This window comes from Malus domestica, chromosome 06 (genome assembly GCF_042453785.1).
Source record: "Malus domestica chromosome 06, GDT2T_hap1".
Classification (NCBI taxonomy): Eukaryota; Viridiplantae; Streptophyta; class Magnoliopsida; order Rosales; family Rosaceae; genus Malus; species Malus domestica.
In genome coordinates this window covers 17,248,264-17,274,906 of record NC_091666.1, presented here as the reverse complement: position 1 = coordinate 17,274,906, position 26,643 = coordinate 17,248,264, and the positions used below count along the sequence as shown (strand labels likewise).

General features: G+C 37.2%; 2 protein-coding genes across 2 annotated transcripts; both read left to right on the top strand.

The window, feature by feature from the left end:
- Positions 1-798: 798 nt before the first annotated feature.
- Positions 799-1,786, top strand: LOC114825623 (dehydration-responsive element-binding protein 1E). Its single transcript, XM_029104587.2, has one exon. The coding sequence runs from the start codon at positions 873-875 to the stop codon at positions 1,575-1,577; it is 705 nt and encodes a 234-aa protein (XP_028960420.2). The 5' UTR covers positions 799-872; the 3' UTR covers positions 1,578-1,786.
- Positions 1,787-19,453: 17,667 nt separating this feature from the next.
- Positions 19,454-20,837, top strand: LOC103428237 (dehydration-responsive element-binding protein 1E). The gene is given in 3 exon segments (XM_070823482.1): positions 19,454-19,484; positions 19,693-19,749; positions 19,752-20,837. Coding segments are annotated over 3 exon segments (1,005 nt in total). The 3' UTR covers positions 20,669-20,837.
- Positions 20,838-26,643: the final 5,806 nt, after the last annotated feature.

Sequence of the window (26,643 nt, the reverse complement as noted above, 5' to 3'; positions counted from 1 at the left end):
CATCGATAATAAAAATTTGGGACGGGCTGTGACATTTAATCTAAATGTCATATTTACCAAGGATTAAAATGAAGTTTTCTATTTAAAATATTGTCATATGGTTTTTTTTTTTTGTTAAAAAGTACGATTGTCTTTTTTGCACCGACAATTTAACGTTATTTTATTTTATTATTATTAAAGATATTTTTTTTTTGTAATATAGTGAATTAATGGGACATAGACTACCTAAAATATATTGAATTAGGGGGACATAAACTAACTGGACCTTCTTTTGCAAGATTTTAGGGGTTTGTTATATTTAAGATTTAATTAGCAAATTAATTATAATAATAATTTGTATAATTTGAACTTAATTAATTAATTAAAATTGTAAAAAGCCTTGGTTGTTTCTTGCAAGTGAGACAGCGAAAAGAGAACCGGAATAAATATCGCGGCGAGGAACTTAGCTGGGATCTACAGCACACACTTCGCACACAACACATCCGCATCAAAACGTGCCAATTTCAATAAAAAAAAAACATGGCAAAAATAAGTGACATGTGGTGAGCACCAACATTAATTGTTTCAGTGAGTTTTCAGCTGCCACGTGTCACTAGCCCTATGCAGGCACCATTTCTCCACCTATTGTAGGCCCACTAGAATGCGTGGGAACTTCGGAACTTGCCTATGTGGGCAACATGTCTCCACCTGGCGCCTCCTCACACTCCGTGTACAACTTGCATGGTCCTGGGTCCCACTCAAAGTCCTAGCATTCCAAAGCTATAAAATCCCCTTCGCTCCCTCTCCAATTTTCAACTTACAACTCCAAAAAGAACTGAACTACAGAAACACACACACAACTCACTTAATTTCTCCGACGCAGCACTACAAAAATGAATACGATCTTCAGTCAAATCTCCGATTCCTCCGAAAAGCCCGAATCGAGCTCCGACGACACAAGCATCTTGACTCGAAGCCAGCTGGCTTCGTTCTCCGACGAGGTCATTTTGGCGTCCAACAGGCCGAAGAAGCGAGCGGGGAGGAGAGTTTTCAAGGAGACGAGGCACCCGGTTTACAGAGGAGTGAGGAGGAGGAACAACAACAAGTGGGTGTGCGAAATGAGAGAACCAAACAAAAAGAAGTCGAGGATATGGCTCGGAACTTATCTGACGGCCGAGATGGCAGCTCGGGCGCATGACGTGGCGGCATTGGCCTTTAGAGGGAAGCTTGCCTGCCTCAATTTTGCAGACTCCGTATGGCGCCTGCCCGTTCCGGCATCCACTGATTCAGTGGATATCAGGCGGGCAGCAGCGGAGGCTGCAGAGACGTTCCGGCCAGAGGAGTTTGGCGGAGTGTCGGAAAGCGGCGATGATGAGAAGGAGTGCAAGAAAATGGAGGGGGAGAAGGATTGTGGAGGCGCGGAGGAAAGTGGAATCTTGTTTTACTTGGATGAGGAGGAAATGTTCGACATGCCAAGGTTGCTGGATAGTATGGCGGAAGGGCTTCTGCTCTCTCCACCTCACTCTTCAGGTGGCTACATGAACTGGGATGACATGGAAAGCAACGATGACGTCAGTCTGTGGAGCTTCTCAAATTGATATATATTTATCCGGAGGACACTTTCGTTCGTTGACCCAAAAAAAGGACACTTTCGTTTTTTTTTTTTAGGGAAAATTAGGTTTATATCTTATTTTTTTTGTTACTTTATTGATTAAAATCTTATTTATTTTTAATTTTTGATCCAGGTCATTGGGTATTAATAGCATTATTAATTATTTGAATAACAAAATATTTTTATTTTTAAATATATTCCTTTAGTGTTAAAAATGTTATAATTAGTATATTTATATTTATGGCTAATTTTTTTATCATATATTTTAATTTTTAGTTTGTACCTATTTTTAATTTGCAAATATTTTTTAATTTGTGCCAATTTTCTTTTCATTTTTAATTTGCACCCATATATTAGTTTTTTTTGTGCCCATATTTTTTAAAGTTTTATTTGTATTTGTACTCATGTGTATACCGTCACATGACATTGTATATTTAATCAATAATAGAAAAATTACATATGGTATATTTATGTTTTATGCCTAAACTTTGTATCATATATTTATATTTTTAGTTTGTACCCACTTTTAATTTGCAACATTTTTTTTTTAATTTGTAGTATTTTCTTTTTAGTTTTATTTTGTACCCATGTATTAATTTCTTTTAGCGCCTATATTTTTAAAAATTCATTTGTACTCATAATTTTTAATCTTTTGTACCCTAATTTATTTATAATGTACCAATTCTTCTTTATTAATGTACCACTTTGTTATATGTGAAATGTACCAATTTTTTTAACACTATGGATACATTCTTTTGCCGTTTATTATTTCTTATTTTTACATAGTTTTTATCCATTTATTCAATCAAAATGTTTGAATTTTTTTATTGTAACCGTTTCTAATGGTATTATAATGAGGGATTTTAAATTTATAGAATTATAAATCTCATAAAATATCAAACAATTAATGTCAAAACTATAAAAATATAAATATTAATAGTAATATAATGAGGTGTACAAAGTCAAGCGACCTTGATCAAACTTTGAATACTATTAAGGTTTTAACCAAAGAATGTTAAGGATTAGGGACACATCCAAAGTATCCTTTTTTTTTAATATAATTTTTGCCACCTGGAAAAATGGTGTTGGTTGTTTATACGCTTGCCCGGACAATTTTAGTCCGTAACACTGTTTCCGCTAACATTTTTAGTCTAATGGAAATATTTTGTTCTAGACCCTTGCTTTGTGTTTCGATGCGTTAAATTCTGCGTGCAAAAAATGGTGAAAGTTGAGCACGGAGATCTCTGACTTCAATTTTCCACCGGGAGAATTTCAATGTCGAGACAAATTGTGAACTCATCTAAGAGGAAATTTCAGCATGCGGAGAGAGGCTCCAAATTTCAGATATCTGTTGCTCTGCTCTTACATGGTTCACCCATTCTTGTAATTTGAACCCCAAATTTTTTTCCGTCTGCTCTTGCGTCGCTCTTGACACAAAACCGAGCGCAATAGCGTTCTAGGATTCATATAGTCGGCCCTTTGTGGTATTTTTGAGTGTATTTTGTAGTTAATTGGTAATTTAATTAGCCATTAATAGATTAATTAGGTAATAAATCTATTAATTAGCTAATTAACATAATTTAAAAGGAATGTTTTGGGGGTTACCTTGTGGAGAAGATGAATGAAATAGGTTTCGAATAAATACATATTTTGGGCACTTTTGACTTGATTATGGGATGATTGTCCACTGCTCCCGCGTGGGAATTCCGATGCTCCTCAAGGGTAATTTTGTCCTTTCTGCCCAAAAATCCACGTGTCGTCTCTTGATTATTTTTGGCTCCATAAATGCCCCCACACCTGCTGGGCTACTCGCAGGAAAGGGCAGCATGTGTAGAGATCTCCAACTTTGATGCAGATTCTCTCTTGGACTTGGAATTAGATTCTTTTAGGAAAGAGAAATAAATTGCCTCCAAAGCCTATTTAAGCCTACCTTAAGTAGGGGATTAAATCAACTTTGAATGGCAATTATTTATCCCTACAAGAAAGAGAGGAAGCTAGAGGATATTTGTTCCCCCTCCCCTAGCACTCTTCTTTGCTTGCCCGTGCAAAGAATCGTCTTTCGTTGATTTCTTTGTCTTCTTCGCGCCGCACTGATGTAAGAAAAACTTAATTCTCCTTGTCTTCTTCTTGGGAAGTGCTGCCACAGGGCAGTCGTCAGGGTGGTGCGGCATGTCAGCTGGCAGAGGCCAAGAGTCGGCTTGGCATAGGCCAAAGAGGTGGTGTGGTAGAGGCCATTACTTGTGCTACTGAGCTTGATTGAAGCCAAGGATTGGCTCGACATGGGCCGAGGAAGTGGTGTCGCATGGGCAAAGGTTTAGGCTGTCACGTATGGGCTACTTGCCAAAGATGAGGAAACTGCTTAAGTTTGATTTCTTAGTTGTCGTAGATGGAGCAGTCAAGGGTGGAGCTGCCATGATTGGAGCTGTTGAAGATGAAGTGTCGGATAAGCGAACTGTTAAGTGCAAAAGTGGTTGCTGCCCCCTGACCATTTGCTGCCTAGTTGATCTTCAATCATTTGATCTTTTGAGCTATGTCGCCTTCTCGCACTGAAGAGCTTACCTAGATGGGTGTTAGGGAATTAGTTTACCCTATCGCACTGAAGAGCAATTAGTTTATCCTCTCGCATTAAAGAGCAAAGTCATATGGGTGTTGAGGAATTGGTTTACCCTCTCGCACTGGAGAACAATTAGTTTATCCTCTCGCACTGAAGAGCAAACCCAATGGGTGTCGGGGAATTGGTTTACCCTCTCACACTATAGAGTAATTAGTTTATCCTCTCGCAGTGGAGTGCAAACGCATACGGATGTCGGGAAATTGGTTTACCCTCTTGCACTGGAGAGCAGACCCATAAAGGGTTTTGAGCAGTGTTCTAAAAATCGGTCTAGGCGGCCGCCTAGGCGCTGAACGGCCAGTTACCATTGCGATTAAGCCCTAATCGGTCATAAAATCGGAAAGAATATTAGGTGGACGTCTAGGTGGGATTAAGTGGGACTAGGCAGGGCTGGACGGAGCTGGGCGGCGCTGGGTAGAGCTTAGGGGTAGGCGCGATGCGGTTCGGTACAGTTTCGAGTGAAACGACAACCGAAACCGAAACTTTTTACGGTGCGGTTTTGAAGCCAAAACCGAAATGAAACCAAATCGTTTGATTCGGCTTGGTGCGGTTTCAAACGGTTTCGGTTTGGTTTTTGAGAAAAAATGTACAATTTAAAATATACACTTATTTATGCATAAGACGGTCTTATTTTCCTCATATATTAATTAAGACGGTCTTATGTCCTAACTTTGATTAATATTAATACTTACTAAAGTAATGTCCTAACTTTGAATTTCAATGCCATAATATTAATGAGTTTTGTTTTTTGTCAGATTGGCATGTTGAATTCAATGCCATAATCCACCAGTGGTCCAAAATAGAACAGAACAAAATAATTCAATGCCATAATCTAATAGAGAACAACAAAATAGAAATAAGCAAACGAAGAAAGAAAGTGCTAATGTTATTTTGTTATTCCAGCCCCCTCAAATTCAATATGACCAATGCTCATTGTCATTGCTCAGTGCTTACAATAGAAATAAACATATTCAGTAAATATTTGTTTATTTAGGCTCAAAGTGAGTTGCTTATTTGAATCACATATCCAGTAAATATTTGTTTGAGTTAGTGTAGTCTCCATGATGAAAATCGTATGATTCCCAACCCAATAAACACATATTTAGAAAATGTAACAGCTTGTCTATAAGGGTTCCCCAACCGATAAAAAAAAATGTCAGAGAACATGTTTCATCTCGTCCCATATTAAAGATTCAAAACTAGATGATAATGATAGTCTAGTAGCCTAGTTGAACTAATTAAAAGTTTAAAATAAAACATTTATTTATTAATTTTATTAAATGGTGCGGTTTCGGTTTCAATTTCGGTTCGGTTTTGAAAACCCAAAACCGAAACCAAACCGTTTTCTTTGCCGCGGTTTGGTTTCAAAACCGAAACCATTTCAAAACCGCAAAGCCAAACCGTTCGATGCGGTTCGATTCGATTTGTGTTTCGGTTTCGATTTTCGGTTCCAAGTGCCCACCCTTAGTAGAGCTGGACGGGGTCTAGGCGGGCGTATGTGGAGAACGGCAGAATCTGAAAAAACTTTTGTTACAGAGCCCGGCCTCGCGCGAGGAAGAAGATGAAGCTCTTTTGTCTGTTTAATTGCACGGTTTTATCATTAAGATGGTCCCCACCATCTTTTCATTTTACTTATTTTTAAATTCTTTTATTGCATTTCATTGTTGCTGCTAGTGCTAGGTGTAGGCCTAGGACTGCGTGGAAGACCTGTGTGAAGTGAATAACTTAGCAAGCTTTTTTTGAATTTCATGTTAATTTAATTGGATATAAAAGCAATTTGTAATTTGCATGCCTTTTTTACAATTGGTCGGCCTTTTTGGGGGTTAGTACCATGGGCTTTTTGGTTTCGGAATTTGTAAAGGTCTTTTAACAGATTTGTACCAAAGCAACTTGCATTGTTTCAAAATTAATTGCTAACTAAATAATGTGTACCTTGGGCTTTTAACAGATAAGTATCTTACATTAATATATTTTCTTATATTTCTCCTATTTTGCATTTTATATGGTTTTAAATTGTGAACTTGTTGTACATGTGTCATCTTACAATACTCCTCACTATGGTTATTTGGCATATATGCTTAATGTGTTTTTAAATTTTGGAGTTGTTGTATACTCTTTTTGCATTTTATCATTCTTATATTATCTTATCCATGAATTTCATACAAGTATAATTTTTTGTAAGTATTAATATGCACTTATTTACAAGATATACAAGAAATTTACCTAAATCCGCCTAGGGCGTGCTGGCCGTCACGTGAGGGTGATGTAGCCATGTGCACAGTGCGGAAACGATAAGAATAAGAAATATACGAATAAATAAAAGCCAAAAGTTACTAATGTGCACTAATAAGTAGAAAGTGCTAGGAGTGAGATACAAGAGTAAATACTCCTTATCAAAGCATAAAAAGTCTAGGTGTAGTCCAGTAGGACAAGTACTAGTTATACAGTACCAGAAGATATCCTACGAATATTTTATTCTGTCAGAACCGCCGAGATCCTCAATGCCACCAACAACAAGTCTACCTAAAACTTGGAGGGGCGCAAAACAAAAAATGTGAGTGGGCAAAAACAAATGTTTTGAGAATACATTTAACTTTCGAAAGTTCTAACCCCTCACCGTAAAACATGTATAATTTTTCCCAGAAATAGAATATAAATATATACATATATCTAGGTATGTATCAATTCAAATCATGTTACACATATTCATAATCATAAGTATGTCATGCCAAGATATAAACAGGATAAGCAACTCAGGTGAAAATAAATTCATGGAAAATAACACATTAGTCGGAACCTTTGCAGAAGTCTATACGGCTGAATTCATAGCTCATTAGTCAATCTACAAATGACCTATACGGCACTACACTGCACACAAGTCGGAACCATTGAAAGGTCTGTATGACAAGACTGAGTGTAATATAGTCATGCTCATCACTATGCTCTCATAATAGCTGTGCGATAAATCGCTAGTCACCTATGAGTTAGAACCACCTATAATGGTCTGTACGACAAGGTTGTGCACCTAAATTGGATCCAATGTGAGCATAGGGTGCGGGAGGTGACATTGTAAACAGGCATGTACCATATATCTGGCTAAATCACAATCACCCGGGGTGCAGGTTTATGAGCTCTATGCTTCTCAATTGATCACAACCGTTATTCATATTTACAATTCAAAACTCACATGAGCTTACCTGAGCGTCCACAGCACCATAATTATATATTATGCATCATATACTATTTCATATACTGAGTATAAATTTATATGCATGGCATTTCAAAGCATACTTTCATTTAAATGCATTTTCTGGGAAAATATCAAGTATATAATTATATACTGAAAACCAAAAGCCCACTCATTGGTATGTCGAAGGGTCGTAGCCCCCGAGTCGCCCTTGACTGCGCTCGTCCTTAGGATACGTCTCCCCTATATATGAAACAACTATAAAAACGTTAATTTAAAGCACATAACCAATACTAGCTAATAACTTCTCACACAATGCTCAAATGGGGTGTTTTAATATACCAACGTGATCTACACAACCTCATGAACATCCCCATATTTTTTGAAAAATTTTCCGACGTCCCACGCGCCGACAAGGGCACGACAACACGCGCGGCCACGCGCAGGGACCCTAACGGAATCCCCCAACCCCATTAGGAATATTCCGTTAAATGTAACGAAAACCGTTAAAACTAACCAATGCCGTTAGGAATATTCCGTCATCCCTTACCTTCGAACTTCGGCAACCGTCGCCGTCACCGGAAACTGGAAAACTTTAAAACCTTCATTTCTCATCCATTTCTCAACCAATTTGCATGAAACTTAAACCAATTTAAAGCTTAATACGAATAGAACACAACCATACCTTTCAAAAGCCCTAAAACCCACGGAAAATCCCTCAATAATCCGACTAAACCTGCAACTCATCGAAACTCAACTTTCCAACATCCAAATCACTTCAATTTTCTTCTCCGAGCTTCGTGAAGACAATCTAAAGCTTCCTAACGGCACAATAATTAGTGCATGAACAGTACCTAAATCGGAGTTAGAGAGAAACTAGGGTTTTCGAAGGTTTCAAGTTCTAAAAATAGTACAAATAGACTCAGGAGCTTCTAGGGAACAAGAACATTACCTTTTTAACGTCGATCCGTGCCTGAAATGGAAGGCTTAGAGTTTGTCCGTACAAAGTTGATAGAAACAAAAGAAAATCGAGAGGGAGGAGATAAAGTGCACATGAAGGAAAGAGAGAGTTTGAGTGCATGTGTGGTTCAAAATTGTTTGACTTCCAAACAACCACAAAACCATAACAACTTTAAGTCCTAATTGGTTTCAAATATTAGGGACTTAAGGTATTAGTTCACTTCCAAACTTAAATCACATAATCACACAAAACGTCTGAGGGTAAAATAGTCATTTCACATCATCGAAACTGAATATTTCGGGACGGGCTGTGACAATCTACCCACCTTATAAAATTTCGTCCTCAAAATTATACACAACAAATACATCCACTAATCGTCATAAAATAAGCATGGATACATTTCTCTCATCCGATTCTCTGTCTCCCAAGTAGCTTCTTCCACTGAGTGATTTCTCCATAATACTTTCACTAAACGCATTGTCTTATTCCTCAACTCCTTATCTTTCCAATCCAAAATAGTCACTGGCTCCTCATCATAAGTCAAATCCGAATTAATTTCTAACGGTTGAGGAGGTATCACATGAGAAGAATCTGAGACATAATGTCGAAACATCAAAACATGAAACACATTATGCACTTTGGACAACTTTGGAGGCAACTCAAGCCTGTAAGCAACCTCACCGACTCGCTCGGTGATCATATACGGTCCAATGTGCCTAGGACTCAGCTTGCCCTTTTTTCCAAACCGCACAACACCTTTCCAAGGTGATAACTTCAGAAATACCCAATCATTTACATTATACATCCGGTCAGTGGCATGTCTGTCTGCTATACTCTTTTGTCGATCCTGAGCCGCTTTCAGGTTAGACTTAATTACCTGAATATTCTGAGTAGTTTTATCCACAATCTCCGGGCCCACCAAAACTCTTTTGCCAACTTTTGACCAGCATAATGGCGTTCGACAAAACTTGCCATGAAGTGCCTCAAAAGGTGCCATACCAATACTCAAATGGTAACTGTTGTTGTAGTCGAATTCCATCAAACAATCATGCCAACCATCGCCAAACTACAGCACTAAAGATCTCAACATATCTTCTAATGTCTGAATAGTCCTCTCAGATTGTCTGTCTGTGTGAGGGTGATATACCGTACTATAAAGTAATCTCGTACCAAGAGCTTCCTGGAATGCTACCCAGAACTTAAAAGTAAATCGAGGATCTCGGTCTAAGATAATATCAACTGGCACACCATGGTACTTTACAATCTTCGATATGAATAACTTAGCTAATCGGCTTAATGGATACTTTTTCCTCACTGGAATAAAGTATGCTGACTTAGTAAGCTGATCAACTATCACCCAAATGCCATCATAACCATTCTATGTACGAGGAAGCTTGTACACCAAATCCATGGAAATATTTTCCCATTTCCACTGTGGAACGGGAAGTGGCTGCATCAACCCAAACGGTTTCTTCCTTTCAGCTTTAACCTGTTGGCAAATGGCACACCTACTCACATACTCGGCAATTTCTCTTTTCATACCCAGCCAATAATAAAATGGTCGAATGGTATTGTACATCTTGGTACCTTCTGGATGCATTGCATATGCCGAAATATGTGCTTCATCAAGGATTTCTTTCTTTAACTCTGCATTATTCGACACATACATTCTGCTCTCTTGCATAAACATGCCATCAGTTTCTTGAATTCTGAAATCTTTCTTTTGCCCCTGATTCCTTGCTTGAATTATTTCCTAGGTCTCTTCATCATTCATTTGGGCATCGAGCACACTATCAATTAAGATTGGCCTAACTTGAAAATTTGCAATTAAGGCTTCCTCTTTATCTTCCACTCCTAACTCCACTCCAGTGGACCTTAAATCCGCAAGAAGAGGAACATGACAATCATAGATGGCATTAATTCTAACTAGAGTCCTCCTACTAAGTGCATCAGCCACTGCATTTGCACGACCAGGGTGATACTCAATCATGCAATCATAATCACTAAGTAACTTAATCCACCTCCACTACTAAAGATTAAGATCTTTCTAAGTAAAAAGGTACTGAAGACTCTTATGATCCGTGAAGATCTTACATTTCTCACTATAAAGATAATGTCTCCAAATCTTCAAAGCAAAGATGATAGCCGCTAACTCCAGATCATGAGTAGGGTAATTCTTTTCATGAGGTTTCAACTGTCTCAAAGCATAAGCAATCATCCTACCATGTTGCATCAATACACAACCCAGACCATTCAAAGAAGCATCACTGTAGACCTCGAAATTACCACTATCATGAGGGAATGCTAAAACAGGTACATAAGTGAGATAATACTTCAACTGCTGAAAAACTTTGCTCACAATTATCATCCCACTCAAACTTAACATCCTTTTTGGTCAACCTCGTCAATGGTAAAGCAATCACTGAAAAATCCTTAACAAACCGTCTATAATAGCATGCAAGGCCAAGAAAACTTCGTACTTGAGTGACGGTTCGAGGTTGTTCCCAATTCTCCATAGCAACCACTTTTTGAGAATCCACTTGAATGCCTTGAGCTGATGTAACATGTCTCAAAAATGCCACTTGGTCTAACCAAAATTGAAATTTGCTAAACTTAGCATATAAATGGTGTTCCCTCAAACTTTTCAACACCAATTTAAGATGTCTAGCATGTTCTGCTCTAGTCTTAGAGTATACCAGAATATTGTTAATGAAGACAATAACAAACCTGTCCAAATATGGCTGGAATACTTGATTTATTAAATCCATGAAAGTTGCTGGTGCATTAGTTAACTCGAATGGCATCACAAGAAACTCATAATGACCATATCGAGTCCTGAAAGCTGTTTTATGGAGATCCTCACTTCTAATCTTCAACTGGTAGTAACCAGACCTCAAGTCAATCTTAGAGAACACACAGGCACCTCGGAGTTGATCAAACAAATCATCCATACGGGGTAATGGATAACGGTTCTTAATTGTTACTCGATTCAATTGCCTGTAATCAATACATAGCCTTAAGGTTCCGTCTTTCTTCCTCATAAATAAAATTGGAGCTCCCCAAGATGAAGTACTAGGTTGAATAAAACCTTTATCCACTAATTCTTGCAACTGCACTTTTAATTTCCTTAATTCAGCATGAGCCATTCTATAAGGAGTTAAAGATATACGATCCGTACCTGGAAGTAGATCAACAATGAATTCCACATCTCTGTTTGGTAGCAATCCAAGTAAATCATCAGGGAACACATCCAGAAAATGTCTGACCACACGCACATCCTTCACACTACTAGGAGCATCATCATTCAACACCACATGAGCCAAATATCCTGACAACATTTCGACAACAATCTTTTGGCTTTCATGGTAGAAATAACATTATGCCTCACCCTGCTAGGCTCTCCAACAAATGTAACTTCAGGTAATCTAGGACGATGGAAAGTAATTGTCTTTCCATAACAATCTATCTTAGCACGATTATAGTGTAACCAATAAGTGCCCAAAATCACATCAAAATCAATAATGTCTAACGGCATAAGGTTAGCTGGCATAATAACATCCTCCACCATCACTGGACATCCTGGATATACCCGATCATCATAACACATCTCTCCTCTGGGCATAGAAAACTCTAAATCGTATCCTAGAGGTGTAGGATGAGGTTGCGTCATTTGAGCAAATGTATGAGAAACAACAGAATGCATAGCACCACAACCAATCAATACTATAGCAAAATGACCAAGAATATTTAACGTACTCATGATTAAATCAGGATTGTTCTGAGCATCTTGCAGAGTCATGTTATGGATACGTCCCTGATTCTGCTGTCGTCCACCATGACCTCTGCTAGCATGAATACCTCGTCCTTATCTTGGCTGACCAGACTGCCTCCAAGATCCTGCACTGCTAGTAGCAATCTCTACCTGTTGGGGTTATCCCCCCTGGTACCATTGGGATCCATCTGCTGAATGTGGCTGATATGGCATAGAACCTCCCTGATACTGAGGGTAACCACTTTGATAATGATGGTCATGCGAGTACTGATACTGCCCTGAAGCATAAGGAGCAGTGTCGCCCTGATAATGATAAGCACCTCTACGACCAGTTTGGCCATAACCACTAGATCCTGAAGCTTGTTGGGTCGGCGCAGTGGTGGTAAGGAAGGCTGCTGGGGCCTCTGCTGATTCTGAAGGCAATGTGCAGCCCTATGCCCCATCTATCCACAAGTATAACATGCACTGCTGCCTCTCCTACGCTCTTCAAAATGCCTATTATTACACCTGCGGCATAAAAGAGCACCTGAACCACCAAAATCCCTCTGCCTCTGAAATCTCGAGCCTCCAGCAAATCTACCACCTCTCATCTGTACATTAGAGCTCAAAACTCCACTAGAAGAGCTGGAACTGACACCACTTTTCTTGAAATTCTGGGTCTTACGAGGCTTCTGAAATGATTGACTTTTACGTTTATCATATCGCATCTGGTTCTCATTCTTTTCTTCTTCATCTTCACTTTCACTAGGCATGTTCTCTGAATCCTCAATTCGTAGTAACACTTCATAAAACTCCTGGTAAGTGGCACAAGGAATCGATGTCGCTATAGAACGTCATTTCTTCTTAGTACCCAACCTGAAACAACGGAGCATCTCAACCGAATTAGCAGCAACCTCCGGATCATATCGAGACAAATCAGTGAACCTCCTGTAATACTCATTCGCTGACATTTTTCCTTGTTTCAGATGCGTAAACTCTTGTTTCTTGCGATCAATGTACTCAGGGAGAATAAAACCTTTTTCAAAACAACTGTTTAAACATTTCCCAATCGGCTACAACCTCTGATGGCACTGATATGACTCATGTCTCCACCAGGATGCAGGCTCCAAACCCAAAAACTAGGTAGTCATTTCGATTCACCTATCAGGAAGAAGATTCCCCTGACTCTGCATCACAAGGAAAGTCTTCTCGACATGATTAAGCCAATTCTATGTTCCCTTATGTCCCTAATTTCCCATGAAATGAGTCAACTTTAGATTATACACAGTCTCAAGAGGTGTCATTTGAGGAGGACAGAACGAAGACTAAATGGCATTAATTATAGCTTCCCCTAATTGAGCAATATCAGGGAAACTAGGCTCAGCTGAGTGACGTGGCTCTCTATGAGGCGGCATAGTTTTGACAGAAGACATCACAATAATTAGATCATTCACAAGATATACATGACTGCTAAACCTAGGCTCTGATACCAAACTGACATACCCCAACCTAGAATCAGGGCGTGCTGGCCGTCATTTAAGGGTGACGTAGTCATGTGCACAGTGCGGAAACGATAAGAATAAGAAATATATGAATAAATAAAAGAAGAAAGTTACTAATGTGCACTAATAAGCAGAAAGTGCTAGTAGTGAGATACAAGAGTAAATACTCCTTATCAGAGCATAAAAAGTCTAGGTATAGTCCAGTATGACAAGCACTAGTTATGCAGTACCAGAAGATATCCTACTTTTATTCTGTCAGAACTGTCGAGATCCTCAATGCCACAAACAGCAAGTCTACTTAAAACCTGAAGGGGCACAACATAGAAAATGTGAGTGGGCAGAAACAAATGTTTTGAGAATACATTTAACTTTCGAAGGTTCTAACCCCTCGCTGTAAAACATGTATAATTTTTTCTAGAAATAGAATATAAATATATACATATATCTAGGTATGTATCAATTCAAATCATGTTACACATATTCATAATCATAAGTACGTCATGCTAAGATATAAACAGGATAAGCAACTCAGGTGAAAATAAATTCATGGAAAATAACACATTAGCTGGAACCCCTGCAGAAGTCTGTACTATTTTTACAACCATACCTTTCAAAAGCCCTAAAACCCACGAATCTTGCCGGAAAATCCCTCGATAATTCGACTAAACCTGTAACTCGTCAAAACTCAACTTTTCGACGTCCAAATCTCTTCATTTTTCTTCTCCGAGCTTCGTGAAGATAATCTAAAGCTTCCTATGCCCTTAAAAACTCCTAAAAACCTTACAATAATTAGTGCATGAACAATACCTAAATCGGAGTTCGAGAGAAACTAGGGTTTTCGAAGGTTTCAAGTTCTAAAAATAGTATGAATGGACTCAGGAGCTTGTAGGGAACAAGAACATTTCCTTTTTAACGTCGATTCGTGCCTGGAATGGAAGGCTTGGAGTTTGTCCATACAAAGTTGATAGAAACATAAGAAAATCAAGAGGGAGGAGAGAGAGTGCACGGGAAAGAGAGAGAGAGAGAGTTGGAGTGTGTGTGGTTCAAAATTGTTTGACTTCCAAACAACCACAAAACCATAACTACTTTAAGTCCTAATTGATTCCAAATATTAGGGACTTAAGGTATTAATTCACTTCCAAACTTAAATCACACAATCACACAAAACGTCCAAGGGCAAAATAGTCATTTCACATCGTCGAAACTGAATATTTCGGGATGGGCTGTGACAATATTATAGGCAAAGATTGAGATTAAAAATCATAAAACACATTAAAAATAAAAATATCAAGTAATTTAAAAATACCAAACACATTAAAAAAATTATAATAATTAATTTAAATGTGCGAAAAATATGAAAAAAAAATATATGCAAATGCTCGTAGTTGCATCCTCTAGGCTTTGAAGATGTGTATATGATCGTTTGAATGTTTAAAACCATACAAACTCTCATGAATAGTATTTTTAAAGGAGTTCAAAATAAACCAAATTCATAATCATTAATGTATAAGTCTGAAAGATGTGAAAGCATAATAAACGTTCATAATTGCATCATCAATGCTTAGACGATGGTTACATGGTCGTTTAGATTTTTAAAACCCTCCAAATCTCATGAATAGTGTTTTTTATTTGAGTGCAAAATTAATAAAATTAATAATAATTATTGTAGAAGTGTGAAAAATGTAATCACTCGTAATGAAAAGCTTTACAACTTTCATGAAGGGGTCAACTCCGAAATTTAATACACACACACACACACACACACACTAATTTAATATTATGTTTTACATTTTTTTTGGGTCAAATTATGTTTTTCATTTTCATTTTTATTGATTTACAATATATTTTTCTTAACGGGTAACGGGTCGGGTCATATTACCTGATAATATTAACGGGTTGATTTCAGGTTGGGTCATATTAACCGTTTACTTTAACAGGTATTACACAACATGACTCGTTAAGTTATCGAGTATGACACGAAAACTACATGAACACGAGAAACACGACACTAATGCTAGGGCTATCATTTTCTCACAAATATTAAACCCTAATTCATAATTTTATGTAATTGAAGAGAAATTTTTATCAGCTTCAAGTGATCAGAGTGATACAAACTTCAATTAAAGTAAGATATTTACTATTTAATATATTGAATTGGAATTTGAAGATTTAGATATTTCTCATCTATAATGATTTTTTTTTTCTTTGTACTTTTCATTCATAATTTCATGCAATTGAAGATAAATTTCATATCACAAAGACAATTCAAGTGATCAGAGTGATGCATTCTTTGATTAAACTAAGATATTTACTAATTTAAATACCTTGAGTTGGAATTTGAAGATTTAGGTATTTTTCATCTATAATGATTTTTTTTTCTTTTGAACTTTTTAGGGAAAAACTTAGAAATTAATCAAGTAATTGTCACAGAAAGAGGGGAGTAGTCACAAAAGACCACTAGAAGCACACGCATTGCGGATTATCAAGTTTCATTGTTCATACTTGCTATAATTTAATTGTGATCTTATTTGAGACATAAAATATGGCACCTACTAAAAAATATCAATTTGGCTACTTGAAGAGCCAAAGAGAAAGAAAAGTTGAACGACTGATCAATCTAAAAACGGAGCCATTGATGGGTTCTTTGTTAAAGAAAGTGAAGCACAAAGTTTGTTTTTATAGTACTTTTTTGACACATGAGGGTGATGTACCCATGTGCATAGTGCGGAAGCAATAAAGATAAGAAATATACGAATAAATAAAAACCAAAAACTACTAATGTGCACTAATAAACAGGAAGTGCTAGGAGTGAGATACAAGTGTAAATACTCATAATGAGAGCATAGAAAGTCTAGGTGCAGTCCAGTAGGACAAGTACTCATTATACAGTACCAGGAGATGTCCTACAATTATTTTATTATGTCAGAACCGTCGAAATCCTCGTACGCCACCAACAACAAGTCTACCTAAAACCTGAAGGGGTGCAAAACAGAAAATGTGAGTGGGCAAAAACAAATGTTTTTCAAAACCATTTCATCATTAAAATGCTCTAACCCCTCGCCGTAAAACATGTATAATTTTCCCATAATAGAATATAAACATATGCATAAATATATATATATATATATATGTGTATGTATATTTCAATTCAAATCATGCTTCACATAACCATATTCATAAGTATGCCATGCCAAAACATAAGAATAAAATAAGTAACTCAGGTGAGAATAAATTCATGGAAATAATATATTAGCCGGAACCCCTGCATAAGTCTGTACGGCTGAATTCATAGCTCATTATTCAATCTAGCCGGAGTCACTACAATGACCTATATGGCACTACACTACACATAAGTCGGAACCACTAAAAGAGTATGTACGACAAGACTGGGTGTAATATAATTATGCTCAATACTACGCTCTCATGATAGCTGGGCGATAAATCGCTAGTCACCTACGAGTCGGAACCACCTATGATGGTCTGTACAACAAGGCTGTGCACCGAAATTGAATCCAATGTGAGCATATGGTGTAGGAGTGACATTATAAACAGGGTTGTACCATATCTCTAGCTAAATCACAATCACCCTAAGTGCAGGTTTATGAGCTCAATATTTCTCAATCACAACTTTAATCACAATCACAATTCATAACTCACCTGGGCTTACCTGAGTGTCCACAAAACCACAATTATATAATATGCATCATATACCAGTTCATATACGAAATATAAATTTATATGCATGGCATTTCAAGGCATACTTTCATTTAAACGCATTTTCTGGGAAAATATCAAGTATATAAGTATATACTGAAAACCAAAAGTCACTCACTAGTATGTCGAAGGGTCGTAGCCCCCGAGTCACCCTTGACTGCGCTCGTCCTCGGGATAAGCCTCCCCTATATACAAAACAACTATAAAAAGGTTAATTTAAAGAACCTAACCAATACTAGCTAATAACTTCTCATACAATGCTCAAATGGGGTATTTGAATATATCAACGTGATCTATACAACCTCACAAACATCCCCATATTTTTAGAATAATTTTTCATGACCCCACGCGCCCTCACGCGCCAGCCAATGCACGGCAACACGCGCCGCCCACGCTCAGGGACCCTAACGGAATCCCTTAACCCCGTTAGTTATATTCTGTCAAATAGTACCGGAAACCGTAAAACTAACCAATGCCGTTAGGAATATTCCGTCAAAGTTGACGGAATATTCCGTCATATCCTACCTTCGAACTCCGGCGACCGTCGCCGGCGCCGAAAATTGGGAATTTCTTAAAATCCTTATATCTCCGTCAATTCTTAACCAAAACTCATGAAACTTGAACCAAATTGAAGCTTAGGACGAATAGAACATAATCTTAGCAATTCCAAGCTCCAAAAATCACGGGATCTCGCTTAAGAAAGCTCGATAATTCTGGCCAAATTTCAAACTTTCCAAATTCGACTTTCCGACGTCCAATTTGCTTGGTTTTTCTTCTCCGAGCTTCGTACGAATGTCCTAAAGCTCCCTATGAGTTTAAAATCCCCTAAAACACCCATAATTACGACCACATGAACAATACTCAAATCGGGGGTGATGGTTTATCGGGTTTTCAAAAGTTTCAAGTTCTAAAAATAGTACGATTGAACTCAGGAGCTTGTAGGGAACAAGAACATTAGCTTTTGAACGTTGATCCGTGCGTGAAAGCTTGGGTTCGAAGTTCGTCTGTATAGGGTTGACAGAAATAGAAGAAAATCGAGAAGGAGGAGAGAGAGAGTGCATAGGAAGGAGAGAGAGAAAAGGTTGGAATGTGTGTGTGGTCCAAAATTGTTGACTTCTAATCCACTACAAACCACAACAACTTTGAGTCCTAATTGGTTCCAAATTATTAGGGACTTAATGCATTAGTCTACTTCCAACTTATACCACACCACCACACAAAACGTCCAAGGGCAATTTCGTATTTTCACACCATCGATAGTAAAAATTCGGGACGAGCTGTGACATTTTTAGCATCAATACATTGTTCATTTTTTTTATAATATTGTCTTATAAGAAGAGCCCATTTCACAAATTTCGCACAGGGTCTTCGAAATCTCAAAGACAATCCTGCCAATAATGTACCAAAATTATTTGTATGCTATTTTTTAATATATATGTAACCGAAATCTCAGAGACAACCCTGCCAATAATGTACCAAAATTACTGGTACGCTATGTTTTAATATATATATATATATATACAGAGAGCTTAAGGGGAGGGATCCCCATTTTTTCAAAAAAAATGGGGACACGCTCCCTACCGTTAGATTGACTTTAATGAAATTGTGTGGTTGAGATTAAAACACAGGTCATAGAATCTCAACCACAGGATTTCATTTAATTCAAATCCAACGGTGGGGAGCGTGTCCCCATTTTTTTGAAAAAATGGGGATCCCTCCCCTTAAGCAATTCCTATATATATATATATATATATATATATATATATATATATATATCATGTGTGTAATATTATTTGGGGTACATTGGTACGTTTAAAATATCATCATATGGTTTTTTTGTTAAAAGGTACGATCGTCTTTTTGCACCGACAGTTCAACCTTTTTCTTATTTTATTTTATTATTATTGTAGAAATTATTTTTTTGATATATGTTGAATTAATGGGACATAAACTAGCAAGATCTTCTTTTGCAAGTTTTTTGGAGTTGGTTGCATTTTAGATTTAATTAGTAAATTAATTATAAAAACAACTTGTATAATTTGAACTTAATTAATAAATTAATTAAAATTGTAAAATATCTTAGAGATTTGGTCTAAGAAATAAAAAAAACTAAGCATCTAATCAAAATGCCCGTAAATGTATATATACGAGAAGCGGTTTCCTCCAAGTGAGACAGCAAAAAGAGAACCGGAAAAAATATTGCGGCGATGAACTTAGCTGGGATCCACAGCACACACTTGGCACACAACACATCCGCATCCTAACGTGCCAATTTCAATTAAAAAAAATGGGAAAAAAAACTGACACGTGGTTAACACCGAAATTACTTGGTCTAGTAAGTTTTCATCCAGCCACGTGTCCCTAGACCTTTGCAGGCAGCATTACTCCACCTTTGTGTGGGAACTGCGGAACTTGCCTATGCGGGCAACATTTCTCCACCTGGCGCCTCCTCACACTCCGTGTACAACTTGCGTGGTCCTGGGTCCCACTCAAAGTCTTAGCAATCCACAAAAAAAACCAACAGCTATAAGATCCACCTCACTCTCTCTCCAATTTTCAACTTACAACTCCAAAAAGAAGTGTAGTACTGAAACACACTCTCAACTCACGGCTCAATTTCTCCGACGCAGCACCACAAAAATGAATACGATCTTCAGTACTCAACTCTCCGATTCCTCCGAAAAGCCCGAATCGAGTTCCGACGACACAAGCATCACGGCTCAAAGCCAGCTGGCTTCCTTCTCCGACGAGGAGGTCATTTTGGCGTCCAGCCGGCCTAAGAAGCGAGCGGGGAGGAGAGTTTTCAAGGAGACGAGGCACCCAGTTTACAGAGGAGTTAGGAGGAGGAACAACAACAAGTGGGTGTGCGAAATGAGGGAACCAAACAAGAAGAAGTCGAGGATATGGCTCGGAACTTATCCGACGGCCGAGATGGCAGCTCGGGCGCATGACGTGGCGGCATTGGCCTTTAGAGGGAAGCTTGCCTGCCTCAATTTTGCAGACTCCGCATGGCGCCTGCCTGTTCCGGCATCCATTGATTCAGTGGATATCAGACGGGCCGCTGCGGAGGCTGCAGAGACGTTCCGGCCAGCGGAGTTTGGCGGAGTGTTGGAAAGCGGCGATGATGAGACGGAGAGCAAGAAAATGGAGGAGGAGAAGGATTGTGGAGGCGTGGAGGGAAGTGGAATCTTGTTTTACTTGGATGAGGAGGAAATGTTCGACATGCCAAGGTTGCTGGATAGTATGGCGGAAGGGCTTCTGCTCTCTCCGCCTCACTCTTCAGGTGGCTACATGAACTGGGATGACATGGGAAGCAATGATGACGTCAGTCTGTGGAGCTTCTCAAATTGAATCTATTGATCCCTGTGGAAACTTTCGGGACGCTTTCGTTTATTTTTTTATTTAATTTTTGCCACTAGGAAAAATGGTGTTGGTTGTGTATACGCTTGCGCGGACAATTGTAGTCCGTAAGACTGTTTCCGTTACATTTTAGTCTAATGGAAATATTTTCTTCTACGCCCTTGCCCTGTGTTTCGATGCGTTAAATACTGCGTGCAAAAAATTGTGGAAATTTTTTACTTGAATTTTCACCGGGAGAGGCGTTACCTCACAACTCCAATGTCGAGGATAATTGCGAATTCATCTTATTAGCAGAAATTTCAGCGCGTACAGAGGGGTTCCAAATTTCACCATCCAAATACAGGTTTTTTTTTTCTTTTTTTTCTTACGAAAGATAGAATTGTATTAATAATAAAATACCAATATAAACCTTCTGCCATGCTTAAGAGCCTACGATGCCACCACAGTTAGTTTTTACTAAATTTGGAAGTATTTTGAGATAGTTAGGATATTTTGGTGAATGAGATATTTAATTGTACAACCAGTACACTGTTTGTTAAAAAAAAAAAGTACACTGTTAGTGTGAGATATTTAGGATATTTTTGGGGTTTTATTTGATCAATTTAGGATATTTTTGGTGAACGGAGATATTTAGGATATTTTTTGGTGAATTAGATATTTAGGATCACTGTACATAATGTTACTAAATTTGGACTGATTGACTTCAAAGGTATCTAAATATGTGTGATCGAGATATCTTGCCCTTTTCTAGTATGTGGTTAGGTACCGAGCTGCTTTCCTTAATGATGCGTGTGTGGTCATATGTCCCAACACGTGTCGCGTATTGCTTGGGGGTTTATTGCTCACGTGGCGGGCAATAATAGAAAGAGAATATACCTTACCCTTCTAGATACTATTTTTGACAATGTTTGACTTGTACTTCGTTAATCATCTCAAAAACAATATATCAGTGCCAATTGGGTACAATACTTCAGTAACTATAAAAATAATATAGAGGTGAATTTGCCCGAGCAAGACAATAATAGTAAATTCCTAGATAGCTACCACATGTACTAGACTTCACATGCCACCATACAAAGTTGTCATATAACGATAGATAAAACAAATTGTATCAGCAACTGTAAAGGATCACTGCCAAATAGCGCGGCCACATAAAATCAACCTAAATAGATATGAGACTACATAACACATCCGTAAATGCAAAAATCATATCCAACTAACGTTGGACCGTTTCCACAGCACTCGCTAGGTGAGAACAATAGAAAACAGATTTGAGTAAAATCAATTTTTACTTGTTTATGCACCAACAATTATAGCTTTCCACTTATATACAAATTACTAAATTAAGGAACAAAAAGAAAAATTTCAAGACAATAACTTCAAAATATCATGAATTTGTTTTGTTTTGTTATCAAATAGTAATTGGATATTAAATTATTGTGCTTTTGAAAAAGCACTTCGACGAATACAATTACAATACAATGTTGTACGTAGGCACAAGGGAACAAGAAGGTCCCATGATATCCACAAGACTTTGTTCTTACGCTGCTCCAAGTCCTTCCCATCCAAGTATCCTTTTTCTTAGTCTTCTGGCTGGAAATTTATTCTGACAAAACAAAACAAAAATAACAAAAAATAAAAACAAAAAACAAAAAAATCCAACAAAACAAAAGATGAACTCACCTCTAATATTTCAGCTGTGCTGTCTTTTATGCAGAGCCAAGGGATTTTTCGACGAGCCACTTAATTTTATCAAGAAACTTATTTCAGGGTGGTCCATCCATCTTTTGTGATGTACTAGGATTTAGTAACGAACCCTGTATAGTTTTCTAGGTAATGTGTTAAATCAAAGTGGGGACAAATTTATTTCTATAGCTAGTAAGGCCTTCGAAGGTTGTAGGTAGGGATGGGCAAAATACCCATAGGTTTGGATAACCGCGGTTACCCGCCTAATTAAAGTTCATGGTTACGGTTATGGGTAATCGTTTAGATGAATAAACGGTTATGGGTATAACCGTTTATCCGTGAAATTTAAATGGGCGGTTAAGGGTATTACCCACGGTTATAACGGGTATTCATTGATTATGAATATTACCCACGGTTATAACGGATATCTATTTACCCATTTAAATGAAATTTAATGTTTTGAATTTGATGTCTTGTTTGGAGATGCTACAAGGTGTGAGGGGGTAATGCTAACGTTAATGTTTTTTTTTTTGTCGAAATAATGGTAATGTTGGTTCAGTCGTTCATTCAAATATATAGAGATTTCAACCAAGTTTGCAAAGTTCCTTAAAAAAGCCATTTGCTCTTTTGCTCTTTGCTCTTGCAATGCAGACGACTGCAGTGACCTTTTTCTGACGATATCCATATTTTGATAAACCTATTTATAATTAAAGACTTGCTTGGATATAGTAGAAGAATATAGAAGAATATCATTTGTAAACATTATTTCAATTATTGGAATTGTATAAGGACTTAAATGATTAAAATAGGAAAATACATGCTAAAATGTACCTATAACTGTGTTTAATTGTCAAAAAATAAAAATTATGACAAATTTATCTTTTATAATTTTTAAGTTGTTTAAAAAAAACATGTAGACGGATGAAAAAAGAGCTAAATGGGTAAAAAAATGATAAATGGGTAAATGGTTATGGTTAAATGGATAAATGGTTATGGTTAAATGGATAAATGATTATGGTTAAATGGGTACACGGTTAAGAGTATAGTTAACCGTTTATAAACGGTTATGGGTATGGGTATAACCGTTTATGCAATTACCCAACGGGTAAACAGTTATGCGGTTATGAATATAAACGGTTATGGCTAAATAACCGCGGTTACCCGCTCGCCATAACCATTGCCCATCCCTAGTTGTAGGACGTATCACCTTCGAGAGAATCCGGATTCTCGCCGGATTCTCTTTGTGAGGATCTCGGGAATCCGTGAATGATATCCGTTCATCGTACATTGTGCAGTCATAAATTATTGTAAATATTTTTATTTAAAATTAAATACAAACAGTATCTGACAAAAACTGACAGCACAATGTACAATAAACAGACATGATTTACGGATCTCTAGGATCCTCACCAAAAAGATCCGGAGAGGATCCTGTTGGCCTTTGAGACTGGTCTATTTACAATCTCACGACAAACAAAAGAACCGACTTATTCGTCTCCTAAGGACAACATTCTTCATGAAGAAGTTCAGAGGACAGACTTCTGTTGGATAAATTTGGTCGAACAAAAGCCATCGTAAGATATATTTGCCGATGGATACAAATATTCGTCGGGCAATGAGTCCTTACCCAACAAACATGACAACAAAAATTCGTCGAGTAAGTCTGCATTGACCGCTGAAGCTCAACGGACTCCGTTTCACTCAACGAAAGTATGTTTCTGTGCAAAAATTAAATATTTTTTTAGGTCAAGTTTGCCGGACCAGCATTTCATCGAGTTGGTGGTGTTTTAACTGAAAAAGAAAAAAGAAAAAAATAAAAATAAAACCACCTTTGGCGGACAGATTGCGTCATTAGGCAAGATGTAAATACTATTAAAAATAATAATTTTTTTAATTTAATTTTTAACTAAATAAATTATACTAATATCATAAAATTAAACAAATTTATTTAATTAATAACAAAGTTCGTTCAATATTATTAAAATAAAAAACAATTTTATTTTGGATGATAAAACGACTTCACTTGTCCCACGCAAGATACTATTTCTAGAATTTATATTTAGAAAATAAACGCAGAGTCACTCCCACTAGTCCCTTCATGACTTTCAAAAGTTTTGTAGTGATTGCGTAGCTCAAACTTCCATTCTCTGAATCTCGTAGTCAACAACCGATTTATGTAGTCCAACTTACCCTAGTCTTTCGCATTGATATCAAAATTGGTCTGAAATAGACAAAAAAAGAAGTGTCAGTCATCAAAATACAATAATTTAGTAATTATCTATTATAACTAAAATTAAAAAATAACACTTACCAAGAGTTTGCCATTAGGGCTTGCTTCTCTTCGGGGGAGATGTTCCTCCATTTATGGGCAGTCAGAGGGCAATTAAGACGTATAAAGTACATCTATGGTGTGATTCAAAATTGAATGAACCTGTTGATAGATCTAATATTTATGTTGTGTTTTTCGTGTTCGTGTCTTTTTTGTGACGTAACCAATATTTTAACGGGTCGTATCATGTAACATCCGTTGAAATGAACATGTAATATGACCCGATCCTAACTTAACTTGTTAATATTAACGGGTAATATAACCCGACCCGTTACCTATTAAAGAAAATATATTTTAAATCAATAAATAATCAAATGAAAAACGTAACACCTAAAACGTAAGTGAGATGAAAGAATCCCAGGGTAAGATTTTAATCTCACTTATGTGAGATTATATCCTATGGCAATTGTTGCAGTAAGGTTTTTTAATTAATCAGAAGTGTGAAAATATTATAAAAAATAAAAATTATACAAACGAACAAGCTCTACAACTTTTTGAAGAGGTCAACTACGAAATTCACCACCATAATCCCATAAACAATGGATTTAAATTTAACCATTGATTGTTGTTTACGTTCATGCTCTATTTTTTCTCACCAGATTTCGTATTTTCAGATTTTCTTTTTTGAAAACATGACCTTTTAGCAGATGTAAAAAGATGAACGGTTCGGATCGTTGATATCACGTTCAAAATTTTATAATCAGTGAAAATATTGCTAGGAGCTTATAAAGTCTCTAGAAACTATATACATCGGCTCATATTTCAGTTAACTGTAAACATCGAAATGTGATATCAGCAATCCGAACCATTCATTTTTCTGTATCTGCTAAAATATTATGTTTTCAAATAAGAAAATATTGTGAAGTCTAGTTTTTATTGTTTGGCTTTCCTTGTCAAATGTTATAAATTGTACCATACATGCTCTAGTTAGATTTAGAGTTTAATTGCTTCTCTGGGATCATGCTGTAGAAATGTCATTTCAAGAGCTTAATTTCTTTCATCGAAGGTTTGTTCATACATACACATTTCATTCCATTATTTTTAGTTCATTCTGTCTAGTGGTTATGTCTCATCTAAACTTCTCGCTACTTTCATGCGAGTTGGGCACACAATTTAAGACAACCCATATGGGCTTTCTGACAGCCTTTTCCTTGAGAGTGTTTTTCAACCCTAGATCTTTTCAGATTGTGTTTGCACATGACACTTGTCTCTTTTTGTCCCTTTTCTTGTCTGAAACAAAGCCCACTATAAAAGCTTTATCTAGGGTTTCATTTTCACTTGGCTATAAGATTTATATTTTCTGATAAGGGGTTGTTTTCATCTGTGAGTCACCCCTTGGTTCTTACTTGAAAACTCTAACCACAAAATCACACTCATGTACTAAGTACCCACATTGTCACAGCTCATGTACTAAGTACCCACATTGTCACAGCCCGTCCCGAAATAAATTATCGATGACGTGAATTGACTATTTTACCATTGAATGTGAGCGTTGTGGTGTGTTATGCATGTAAATGGTGGTCTAAACTTGCATTTTCCCCAAATTTTTGGAACAAATTGGAAATTAGTTTTTGTGGTTTTGATTGGTGACCCACGTGGACCACTCACACACACACAAACCCTTCCTCTCTCTTCTCTCCCATGCTCTCTCTTCCTCGGACTCACTCTCTCTCTTTCCCTCATGTACGGACCAACAACAACACAAATGGAAAGTTGCAGATCAAGGGTTTAAAGGACAACATCGTGTTCCTGAGGTTCATATGAGTTGAATGATACCATTTTTAAGTAAGAACTCATTCGAAAACCCTAGTTTCTTTTGAACTCCGATTTAGGTACTATTCATGCAAACATAAAATCTCTTGTTTTTGGGGATTTCAAGCTTATAGGTAGCTTAAGGAGGTCCTGAGGCTAGGAGTGGTTCGTTGGAAGATTTTGGACGTTGGAATAGCAA

What these genes read in the sequence shown, in the direction of transcription:
- LOC114825623 (XM_029104587.2), top strand. Translation starts at nt 873, where the DNA reads ATGAATACGATCTTCAGTCAAATCTCCGATTCCTCCGAAAAGCCCGAA.